At 40.2% G+C, this 12,164-nt stretch overlaps 1 protein-coding gene across 2 annotated transcripts; it reads left to right on the top strand.

Moving 5' to 3' along the window:
* Nucleotides 1-747: 747 nt before the first annotated feature.
* lhx9 (LIM homeobox 9) lies at nt 748-10,388 on the top strand. Of its 2 annotated transcripts, none has more exons than XM_078561874.1 (5): nt 748-1,267; nt 2,108-2,310; nt 3,481-3,836; nt 6,064-6,266; nt 7,478-8,375. In XM_078561874.1, the coding sequence occupies exons 1-5, from the start codon at nt 1,094-1,096 to the stop codon at nt 7,739-7,741; spliced, it is 1,200 nt and encodes a 399-aa protein (XP_078418000.1). In that variant the 5' UTR covers nt 748-1,093; the 3' UTR covers nt 7,742-8,375. The 2 variants fall into 2 exon arrangements, with proteins under 2 accessions (XP_078418000.1, XP_078417999.1); XM_078561873.1 differs by lacking the exon at nt 7,478-8,375 and adding an exon at nt 9,651-10,388 and having other exon boundaries at nt 751-1,267.
* Nucleotides 10,389-12,164: the final 1,776 nt, after the last annotated feature.

The following is a 12,164-nucleotide window of genomic DNA, read 5'->3' as shown; positions in this document are numbered from 1 at the left end:
CTGTCACTCTGTGCGACCACATACAATAAAATGCTTTGAACTTCAGGACAATACTGACCTGAGAAATGCGGCGCTGGACTGATTTCCTTTCTGGGCCCAGATGACCTTTAAAATCGTGGCTGCTTTTACTGGGAGTGGAGAGAGGAGGGAGGGAGGGAGGGAGGAGGAGGAGGGGGTGGGGGGGCGGTGGTGAGTGGTCTGTGGGGAAAGAAAAGCTGCTTCCACAAGCAAAGACCATTCATTCTCTTTCTAGACTACCCAAAATGTATTACTAGACTTATCGAAAGATTGTTTAAAAAAATCAACAACTCAACGAGATCTGATCTACATTTTTTTTCCCCAAAATGTAGCGACTATTTTGCAGGAAAGGTTGTAATATCATCCACGGTCCGTTGTAGGGAACAACTGCCCTCATTTGCATGTAGACTGATATTTTCCTGTGCAGGTTAATTTGTATTTGTACAAAGCAAAGTTTTTTTTTGCTGCGCGCTCCTAATTGAAAATGCATTATCCTATTGAAGAATACCTGTTGCTTTGGGAGAGAGATAAAGGAAGCTCACATTTCTCACTTTGCCCAATCGGAAAGTGGCATAAACTAACCACACTGGAAAATCGAATCCGCCCGGAGCTGTCATTGACCGTCCGTCAATAGCCAATGAAAAGCGTATGACAGGCCTTTGTAATGAAAAGGATTAGGTGGCAGTCTATCGAACTCCTCCTACCAAATTATCCAACTGTGCCCTGGCGAGAGGCTGCAACAAATCGGCAAAACTGTGTGCTCCCGCCAGCAAGCTCCAATCGGATCAGTAGGGACTTCGAGCTAAGGAGTCGAGGGAATACTGCTAAAATCACCCTAACATCATTGTTTACCCATTATTTCGAACTAATCTGCAGGGATTCCCTCTCTCAAAAGCCTTGGTACTGCATGGTCCCCAGCAGCAGCGAGTAATGCCCGTTTGCCCCGCGCACTGAAGAACTGTGTTGTATTTTCCCCATAAGAGATTAGCACTTTATTTTTCTCTCTCTCTCTCTCTTCTCTCTCTTCTCTAATTGTCTTGTGGCAGTGTGTTCCATGGTTTAAGCTGGGGTCTGTATGGAAGTACTAAGAGCCAGGTCCGAGGAAGACACGTGTACTTTCCGTCAATCAGCAATGCTTTTCCACGGAATCTCTGGGGGCGAGATACAGGGAATCATGGAGGAAATGCAAAGGAGATCCAAGACAGATTCCCGGCTCGCCAAAGGAGTGCAGATGAACGGAAGGGAAACGGTAAGAGCGAAAACAAAACAAAACAACAAAATACTTCTGCCACACACACACACACACACACACACAGTTAACTTCCTTCCTTAACCCTGACCAGTTCTCGCGCAGCAGATGTTGAGAGATTCGGTTCAGCTTTTATTTTGTTCACAGAAATATCTCCGTTACACTGAATAGACGACGGCGTGATTTTTAACCCATCGCTCTGACCAAAAGAGATTTGGGTCTTGCCCGCCGGTTTACTCTGCTGCATTTAACTGCACACGCGAAATTAAAACATTACGCGAAACACATTTTAAAAATTAGAACCAATGGAGTGAATTGCTCCATGGTCCCCGCTTCCCTGCCGTCACTTGACCCGCTCCTCGGGCTGACAACAACACTGTAGCCAATGAATTAAATACCAATAAATGTCCAGATTTCACATTTGGGAATCGCGAAAGGGAAATTGCGTTTACAGGGCGATTATTTAGCAACCCTTTTAGCAAAAGGAACTCCACGCTTTAGACAAATGAGCGCGCGTTAGATTTATTTTTACTAATTGTTCGGCAGAGCGACTTTAACTTGCTCCTCATTTGTGAAATCTGATCACTTTGGATTCTGAACTGTTCCGGGAGCAGAGGGGAAGGGTGGGCTGCGAGAAGCTGTTAATCGGGTCCAGCAAACGATACACACAAAAAAAAATCCTGACCTGCAGAACGCTTAAAGTATTTTGTTTTGTGCGAAGCGAACGCGCTTGTTTCCCTTTCCTGTTTATTAGCCTTGTGCAACCTGTGTATATGCATTTGATCATGGCGACCTTTTAACTTGACATTCACCGGTTGTTTGTTAAAACTCTGTTTGCAGACCATGCCTTCTATGAACTCGGATAAACCCGCCTTGTGCGCTGGCTGCGGTGGTAAGATAGCAGATAGATATTACCTGCTGGCTGTAGACAAACAGTGGCACCTAAGGTGTCTCAAGTGCTGTGAATGTAAACTCGCTCTGGAGTCAGAATTAACTTGTTTCGCTAAGGATGGCAGCATTTACTGTAAGGAGGATTACTACAGGTAATCACAGCCACACGCCTGGTTCAGGTTCGGATAAAAAAGCCGTGCAATTTTCCCCTGCTACTCGTGCGCACGTAAATATTATTAACGCACGACTTATATTAGTGATCACATTAGTGTCGTATTTTATCTGTGCTGCAGCTGAGGCGTATTTATTTTCCAACGATCTGCTACCACCTCAATCCGTTCAGTTTTACATACGGCCATTCAGTTATCCCTTCACATTGAAACCGAAGCACAAGTTGGGCCCTTCATCTGTTAAGACTGTGGGAATAATTCCGAATCGCCGTTAAAACAGACGTGAAATGGTTGCGGTGCTTTTATAGGGAAACTGTGGCTTTTTCTTTGGTTCTTTGTTGCATAGTTCCCTGTCGGCCTGGGGAAGGATGCAGAGATTTAAACTGTAACTCTGCTCTTTTGCTTATTATTATGTAACCAGAATATCCATTCCTGCACGTTTGCTAATGTGTTGTTTCGTCTGAGGGTGAACGTCCTCGAAATCAACCAGATCTCGCCCCCTCCCCCAAACTGCTACAGCAGAGTGACAAACGGTAACAGACAGCACTGAGTCCTTAACACAGTGTGACTACCAAATCAGCCCACTGACCACGGAAAGTCCTGAGGCCAATTTTGCCATATCATTGGTTCATAAAATGTGATTATTAATTACTTGAAAATGAAGAGATCAGCCAGTGTTGGCCGCACATCTAAATGATATTTGCCCGGCAGGATCAGGGAGTTCGGTCGCTTCTGCTCATTTACTAGCGTTCGGATGGATGTGAAGATATGTGGCCTCTCCGACTGTAGTGAGGAGAGAAAGCTTCAAGTTCCATGGCACGTTAACATGCTTAGTTGGCAATTGGTCAATTTGATATTCAAACCCCTTACAGATTACATCCTTTTCACATGGTGTAAGATGTATATGTAACAGAATTTACCACTGATCGTGAAACTAAAGTTCTGTAGGGTGTGCACGAGTTCACGTGATGTAGGCGATGTGGCCCATGTTGTTTAGCTGCGAAAAGTTGCAACCCGCTATTAAATATTAATAGATCAGTGCAATTGATTGTTGTCCTTTAACAGTGATTTTGTTGACGATTGTGTTTTTCGTCCTGTCGCATATATAAACGTGCGTCTGTTTCTAAACACTGTGCCCTGTGTTTTTCGCAGGAGGTTTTCTGTCCAACGCTGTTCCCGCTGCCACCTCGGAATATCCGCCTCTGAAATGGTTATGCGAGCCAGGGACTCAGTGTATCACTTGAGCTGTTTCACGTGTACGACTTGCAACAAAACACTAACCACAGGCGATCATTTTGGCATGAAAGATAACTTGGTTTACTGCAGAGTTCACTTCGAGTCCCTGATGCAGGGAGACTATCACACGCAACTGAACTACACGGAGCTGGCTGCAAAGAGTGCGGGACTCGGTTTGCCTTACTTCAACGGAACAGGCGCTGTACAGAAGGGACGTCCCAGGAAAAGGAAGAGCCCTGCCCTCGGAGTTGATATCCCAACTTACACTCCAGGTGGGGGAAAAAAATAAATAATAACATTGGTCCGGAAAGTGACATGTAAAGAGCAACAACCTGTGCAGCGAAGACTTCAGGGCTGCAAGTTGAAATATAAGCAAAAGGCCAACTGTTGGCCAATGTGTCCATAATGCAGCAACATTTTGAAAGCTTTTTTTTTAACGTTTAAAATTCCACCAACACTGATCCGAAATGATATTCAGGATGATTTTTTGCAAATCACCCCATGTTGTTTCAAAGGCCCACTAACCTCGGACCTAAATAATGCTGCAAAAACATATAAACTAAGGCTCAGAATTGCTTGGTTCCTGTCGGCTGCATCGTACCAAGGCCTAATGCAAAATATTCTAACAAGTTATCCACAGGAGTTTCTTCCTGGTAAACCTTTTAAGCGTTTTAATTGGACTAATCGCGCTGTCCTACAGGCTAACTTCCTGTATTTCGTGGCTCAGAAAAACATTCTGTAGATTTCGATTTTTTTTTTCCAAAAATTAAGTCAACATGATTTCAAACTATTTTTCGGAAAAAAAAAATAAATGCTTTGTAGTTGTTTCTTAATTGCGATTTTTCCTCAAAGCGGTTTGGCGCGCATTCGAGATTCTGCTGTTCAAATGAATGGAAGAAGAATCACGTAATCTGGAGGTTAATTGTTTTGTGTTAATTAGACGTGACATAGGAATCCCTGGTTTCCAGTCACGCATAAATCACCGCTTACGCGCTCAAAACCCACCGTAAATCCACCTTGAACTAACATACTGTATATATTCATTGGTGTGTCCAAGTAGTCTTCGGTTTTCACTTTAGGACCAACGAAAATTAACCTATCAAACCTTAAATATGTTTATACATTTAGTGCTAAAAGTCTATGAAAAAAATATTGTCTTCGCTTCGCGTGAAAATGACAATTTTAACAAATACCAACAATGGAATCGCATTGTTAGTTGGTATTCTTTATGTCATGGTTACTGTTGACTGGGGTGTTTTTAATGCGATCAGATTGTGAACCTGAAGTCGTCCATGCTAATTCACGCAGCTGTAACCGGAATTTGTTTAAATTTACCCATAACTTCAGGCTGTATCCCTTGGCTAGAAATGAGTTGTCAGGGCATGGAATGGGATTCATATATGATATTCAATAATCCCGAGTAAACTTAGAAAATGTGTAGATTGTCTAGCCTGCAGTCTTTCACTGGGTACAATAGTATACATATTCTGCACCCGCCCCACGAAAGGGAATCTCAGTCGGTTTGGATACCAGAATTATTACTTTAAAACACTGCAGCATTTCGCCAGCCAGAAAGTTCGTCTCGCAAATATCGTATTTTAGAAAGTGTACAACCGAAAATGTGCAGATTAATTTTGTGTTGACATGATTCGGGTGGATCGCTGTCAGCTGGAATGTCTGTTAATTTTATTGTAAAATTAGATAACGGCACGTAATACAAGCCTTCGCACAAAACGCCACGAATCATTCAATAATTCCACATAATCATTTTACAATGGTACAAAGAAATGTGAGATCGTGTTTACTCTCTTAAACCACGAATGGTGTACATTAAGAATAATGTTTCGTTGTCTTTCTTGAGCATAACAGCATAATGGGCAGAAAAGAGGCCTTCGGTTTCTAAAAAAAAAAATCTTGCATTTACGATTGAGATTTCTGAACGGTTATCCAGACTGAGAAGTGTACCCGTAGGTAATAGTGATCCATGGCAATTGTGGGAATTAGTGTATAATAATTGGGACAGCATTTGCAAAACTTTTTACTTCTGACGGTCGCACTGAGTTAAAATTAAAAGCGGCAGATATACTCACCGAAATCGATTCGTCCCATGGGTTTGGTATCAAATATGTTACTGAACCCAAACACAAAGGCCAATGCTTTTTTTGTTTGCAAACTATTTGTAACATAATATTTTGAGGAGGGCTTTTAAAAAGTTTGAGTTGAAATTCCTGGGAGCTGGTAATCGTTTCTATGGGAATAGTTGAAGGCGGCGTTAATAAGGAATTTCAAATATTGTGCAGTCAACAGAACCCCCCCTCATCTAATTGACATGGAGAGCAATTTGATGTATTGAAACACAAATTGCAGGGATAAGAGTTTAGCGCCCTCTAGTGAAGAGGAGTAAAGGACAGAATGTGAAGATGAGCAGTGAAGGGGGAATCCTGTTGCCCGGTGTGAGAGGTAATTAATAAACAGCACGGTTCTATTTGTAAATCCTAGGGTGCAATGAAAACGACGCGGACCATTTGGAAAGGGAGCAGCAGTCATACCCGCCAACCCAGAAAACCAAGCGCATGCGCACATCCTTCAAACACCACCAGCTTCGCACCATGAAATCCTACTTCGCCATAAATCATAACCCAGATGCGAAAGATTTAAAACAGCTTGCTCAAAAAACTGGGCTCACCAAAAGAGTTTTGCAGGTAAGAGAGTTCGTATTTATCTAGAGAATGTTATGCACTGTAAACCCTCTGATTCACCCCCCCACCCCCTCCCACCCCCACCTCCTTTTAATGCTCTATGATTTATCAATCGGAAAACTCTTAACATTTTCATTCCGAAACACTGACACTTGGACATCGTAGAGTCTGGTCGAGCCAAATGAGTTAAACCAAGAGCTGAAAAGAGTTTAAGGGGTGGTATACCACGAGGGTTTACAGTGGAGAGTCACTGTCTATGTTTCATCCACTCAGATACCATACACGTTAGATTAGTGACATGATGTTTATGTGGCAGCTTGAACACTCGTAAGCATCTTACCTGATCACCGAATGGATCACATTTTATATTTATCTAACTGAACATGAAGAGAAGACATACTGCACACTACTTTGCCAATAAATACACGATTCAGAACAAATATTAACCACATGAAAATGTCCTAAAATGACAATTTTTCAAACTCGTTAACATTCAGGGCAAAAATACAACTTTAATCAGCGCATCCCCAAAATAAAACCTCAAAATTGAGTCTTGATTTTAAATAGCCAGTTACATCCAATGCATTATAAAATGGTCAACCCGTACAGTGGGGGGGCAGAGGCTGAAATGATCTTCACTGTTACTGGATGGGGAAAACCATCCAGTCAAGTACAGCAGCTAAGCACAGGGAGATATTGTCTGACGTTTCATTGCCTGAATGAACTCTATCATTGATTTAATGTTCTATTGTGTTGTTTTAATACTTAATGGGATGAAAAACCGGGAGAAACAGGTTAGCAGAGTAAACACTCCTCCAAAACCTACACCACCCTGGTGCACACCATAATTACCATGATGCTTTTAGTGGATGCAACATACGACTTGAATAAACTCATCTTACGTTTTAATCATTTTAGTTGATAACTCGTTAAATAAGCAGTTTTGTTTGTGTGCGGTGTTCTGAGTATTGTGCAGGGAAGTCAATGGTATTAAATGTAACCAGTTTCTGTTTGCATTGTCACAATCAGCATTCCCCAATCCATTTAATGCTGGTCTATTTAATTCTGCATAGTATTAGCTGTTTAAAATCATTTTATCTTTATATATCTATATATATATCTATATCTATATATCTATATCGATGATTTGTGGTTTGTGATTAGATAAAAGGATCAAATAATCGGTAAAAAGATTACATGGGATTGGTTTGCAGGTTTGGTTTCAAAACGCAAGAGCCAAATTCAGAAGGAACCTTTTGCGACAGGAGAATGGGGGTGTTGATAAACCTGATGGCACAGCACTTCCCGCCCCGCCCCCAGCCGACAGGTCCGGCGCCGCTCTAAGTCCAAGCAGCACTTCGACCACTTTAACAGACTTGACCAATCCCACTCTGTCAGTAGTGACGTCTGTGACCACTAACCTGGACGTGCACGAATCCGGGAGTCCGTCACAAACTACCTTAACGAACCTTTTCTAACATTTTTAGCAGATTCCTTTACAACAGAACAAAAAACAAAACAAAACAAACAAAAAAAAAAAAATCCCTGGGAAGTATATTAAAAAAAAAGGACAAAAATAAAACAAATCCTGTTGTTGTGTAGGATGATTTTGTTAAATAACTGATATGAATATATATTTTTTGTTTATTGACGAATTCTAGTTTACAGCAGTAGAAAAAAGAGCAGTTTACAAAATTAAATGTCAATGGACTGTGCAGTGGTGACTGCGCATGCTCGAATATAATTCCAGCTTCCAGTGATATTTTTTTCCTAAAAACTTCCAGATTAAAAAGTTTAAAGCTCCGTTAATCTTACACTTCAGTTTTCCTCGACACTGGTCATGTAAACATACATTTTTTTTTTACTTCTGCTAAACTTACCCCACCATATTATTACTGTCTCTACAAACTGCAGGGTTGTCTTTAGGGAGAGGGAGTCAAAAGACAAATTAAGTTTTTGGTAGAGCTAATTTCATGCGCATTCACCAGTGAACATCTGTTCAGGCTACGCGTTGTCATATGTACTGGTACCAACAATACTAAATAAAACTCGCCAATATTTTAAAAAACTATCGTTCTTTGGCAGAACGAAACATGGTACTGGGTCTACTTTTCTGAAGTCAGATCCATCACAGCTTTATCATGTGCCTTATGATATATCTGAAGAAAGTCTGTGACGTGGTGTAGATTCGTGTTCCCTTGTTTGGAAAAAAAAAATCAATGCCCTTCTGACACCTCACAAGTTTTGTATTGTTACCTCCTTTTCTGATAACTTTTTAATGGGAAAACTGTTTTTTTTTTAAAAAAAAGAGGAAGGCGTTTGGACTTGTCCTCGAAGGCAACCATGGACACTGTCTCACTAGAGTAGTTGGTATTCCAGATGTTAAGTACATTCGAGGTCCTTCTGTTGAACTTCGTGTTTATAATTAGTACAGTAAGTGGTTTGATGAGATTGTTGATGTTACTTTGTTTTAAAATGAAACCATTGTACAGGCGCGTTCTCCCCATTAATATTTATGGACCAAACGTTTGTGATATCTTATTAAAATTGTGTGATTAAAGCAGTTTGTTTGATCGTTTTCAGTTTAGCCTTCTTTCATTCGGCGCTTATAATACGATATCAAATAAGTTCCTCATGCTGTGTCTATGTGCATTACCTATGGACGAAATACCAAAACGATGTAAAACTCGTTTGAAACCAGAAAAATGCGGTAATAATACAAAAAAAGGGTAGACGTAGTGACATAACACCTTTTATTAAAAAAAACTGAATAAATCAGGATCTAAACATTTTATCAGTTCAAGCTAAAAGCACTAATGTAATGAAAAGTGCCTGAAATAAATACACAACACATAAAAGCGCGAACACGGGACTTCTTTCAGGAGTTATAGATTGTATGTTTATACCAGCATTGCTTTGCAACGATCTCTATTTTTTCAAGTGTCTATTTACGACTCTAGAATGCCCGCTTAAAATAAATGAAAGATATTTCAGGGACAAAAAACATAGGGAAACAATTGTGTTTTAAAATGGCAAATGAAACACGACTGTATATCATCAGGAAGAAAATGTTCAAGGAAGGTCAGGTTGTGGACGAGAGATTCCTAAAACGGCTTAGAGTTTAAATATTCGCTCTCAAGTAGGGATAGGGACACCACAAGTTGTCATTTTTTTTTAAAAGGGGGGAATATAAACCGTCAGAAGTTCTATAAATTCAGGGAAGACTAAAGCCAAATAGTCAACATCCAAACAATGAAAATTTACCTTTCAAAATAGTTTTTCACGAAACGTTAGAAGTATTTTCCTTGTTAAACAAACATAACAAAAAGACCCCGAAAGGACAGGTTGCTCTGTAGTTTAATGAACTGTTACTATGATTTCTTTCAGGGAGAACAAATCTTGGGGCATTACAGCCACACTTCCCGACGTTTGAAAATTCCCTAGGTATTTTAAGAAGGGGAAAGGTTGATCGGAATTCAACAGCAGTGAAGACAAAGACTATATTAACACACAATTAAATATCCTAAAACTTTACTCAGATACATAATTACAATAAGCCTCCAAAATGTCATTTGCTTGAATGTTTAAGCTAATGTAGGACGCAACGTGTTGTATTTCTTTTACTTTTAAGCTGTCAGTGGACATACATGTAGAGAAAACATAAAGTATGCGCTGGACTGAATTTGAAAGAATTAGGATGTGGTTAGGACAGGCCAATCTGATTTCCATCGCACAGCCAAGCTGACCAATAAATTAACAGTTTTTTTCGGACATCAAACGCAAAGGCTTTGTCTGTATTCTACAATTCTAAGTGTATAATTAATTTGATATCCATTTGTAATGTGGAGACTTGGATATGATGATTATAAGCGACATTCCTATAACAGGGATTATCGATGTAAGGTATTTTGAGTCTAAATTCGCAAGTCCTTCAAGCCCACAGGCAACATTTTGGTGTTTCTGGTTGTAAAACAAAATTGAGAAACATTGTGCATGCTATTATAATACTTTTCTCTAAATTCTTTTAAATATCAAAGGGTCGGATGTAATATTGTCAGTACTGTTCTTTGGGTGATGTATACATTTTCATTGGTTGATGTTAATTGTAATAAACAGCTTTCAGTATTGAACGAGTTCGCTTGCTTAATGCAACAAATGATTTTTTTCTCTCTCGAAGTGGGATTTTTTTTGATATACAAGATAGCACACGGACTGAATTAACATATGTTTTGAATAAATTGTTACCTTCCTGTACAAACGACCGATTAATTTATTGGAACTACTATCTACGACATTGTTTTTTTTTCGTTCTCTCAAAATATTGGTATCTGTCCTCCGAACTTGAAACAAAACAATGGGACACCAGCACCCATGGAGACTGACTGTATTGAGGAGATTGCCCATGTATTCATTACAGAATGTAAACCTTACTTGAGAGTACCACCCGGGCGATTTCTCCTGGCTTGCGACTGTGCCGATGTTATACAGTGGTTAACATAAAAGGAGCAAATTGTAAATCTCTTAAGTAGAGAAAAGGAAGAACCTGGAAATAATAATTTTTTTAAAAAACAATAGGAACTCCAAGGGCTGTGCAATTTTGCTTTTAAAAGGTACGAACACATTACCAGGGACAAGGGAGAAGCTGTGTAAGGCACCAAGCCCATGTTGGGTGGCGGTGCGCTTTATGTATCCATAGTCCTAATACAAAGTTCATTTGTCAGCTCAGATATCCACACACAAAACACTTCCTGCTTGTATTTTGTAACGAACATAAAACCCAGCTAGAACACTACCAATCTGTCAAAAGAAAAACTTACGCAAACCGAAATGCTACTGGTGGGAAACCAAGATCGCGGTCCAGATTAAAGATCGTCATTCATTAATTCATCAAGCACAGGGAACGTTGCAGTTAACCCGTTAACGGGCAGGGCGGGATCGGAAACGGACCGTTATCGTGTAGTCTCCGTTACATTAAACATTAGAAATAAGGATTTCGGTGTTAATTTTTGAATCCAGTCCATTTTCGTCCAAGGGATCAACTGCATTTCAAATTGGCGAAGCGCCACCAGTTAGATGATTCAGTGTGACCTTGCATTTGGAGACTAAACTAGTTGTCACACTTTGTACCAAACCATGCCTAATTGGGATACAGTTGTCCAACATCTTTCATAAACAATTTGTATGGAGAAAGGCCAGATGTTTTAATTTTTTTTTAAAATGTGAAAATCCTGGAACTAAGCAATAGGTCAGCCAGCACCTGAAAATAGAAAGTTTAAACAAAAGTCAGACTTCCGATTACAATGTTTCCCGACGATGTGTAGACACGAATGCTCACGCAATTACAATGAACGGTCCTTCCCTGCAACAACACAGCGCCGAAAGAATTGCAGAACAACACTAATGGATACCCTTTTGAATGGGCAGTGTTTAACAACACAAAGTGAAGCGGCAGTATTCAATGTTTGCTACTATTATCACACAAGTTTTGAACATTTCACAGTCTCTCGCGGTGCCAGTACTTGATTCTCATGGTGTCAGGCAGGGGATCAAGCGGCGGATTCCACTGCTTTATGGATGCAAGAGCAGGAACATTTGGGAATATCACGTAGCACAACAACAATTTATAATGTCATCTTTCCGAAATGGATCTGAAATGATACAAAAAAAAAACCCCCAAAGACTAAGTCCAGTTTGATTTTCCCTGTTGTAGCCAACTGACTTCACATTGTCTCCTCCAAACACCTTTTCCAGAAATTATAGTTTTGCAGCTTTCTGTGTGCAGGATTCAAAAGGTGATCAGGTTGAAACCTGCAGTCCTTTCGAATGAGCATTGTTCAGATTTTGAGAGCGCATTCCTGGTAATAGGAAGCACCCTGCGTGTTTTGCAGCGTGTTAAAAGGC

This window comes from Cetorhinus maximus, chromosome 17 (genome assembly GCF_964194155.1).
Source record: "Cetorhinus maximus chromosome 17, sCetMax3.hap1.1, whole genome shotgun sequence".
Taxonomy (NCBI): domain Eukaryota; kingdom Metazoa; phylum Chordata; class Chondrichthyes; order Lamniformes; family Cetorhinidae; genus Cetorhinus; species Cetorhinus maximus.
The sequence above is the reverse complement of the archived record's forward strand: the minus strand, read 5'-3'. Positions and strand labels throughout refer to the sequence as shown.

Excerpts from the sequence above, each read along its gene's own strand:
- lhx9 (XM_078561874.1), top strand. The coding sequence starts at position 1,094 with ATGGAAGTACTAAGAGCCAGGTCCGAGGAAGACACGTGTACTTTCCGT. Across the intron at positions 1,268-2,107 it reads AGATGAACGGAAGGGAAACG|ACCATGCCTTCTATGAACTC; the intron begins GTAAGAGCGAAA and ends CTCTGTTTGCAG. Across the intron at positions 3,837-6,063 it reads TATCCCAACTTACACTCCAG|GGTGCAATGAAAACGACGCG; the intron begins GTGGGGGAAAAA and ends TGTAAATCCTAG.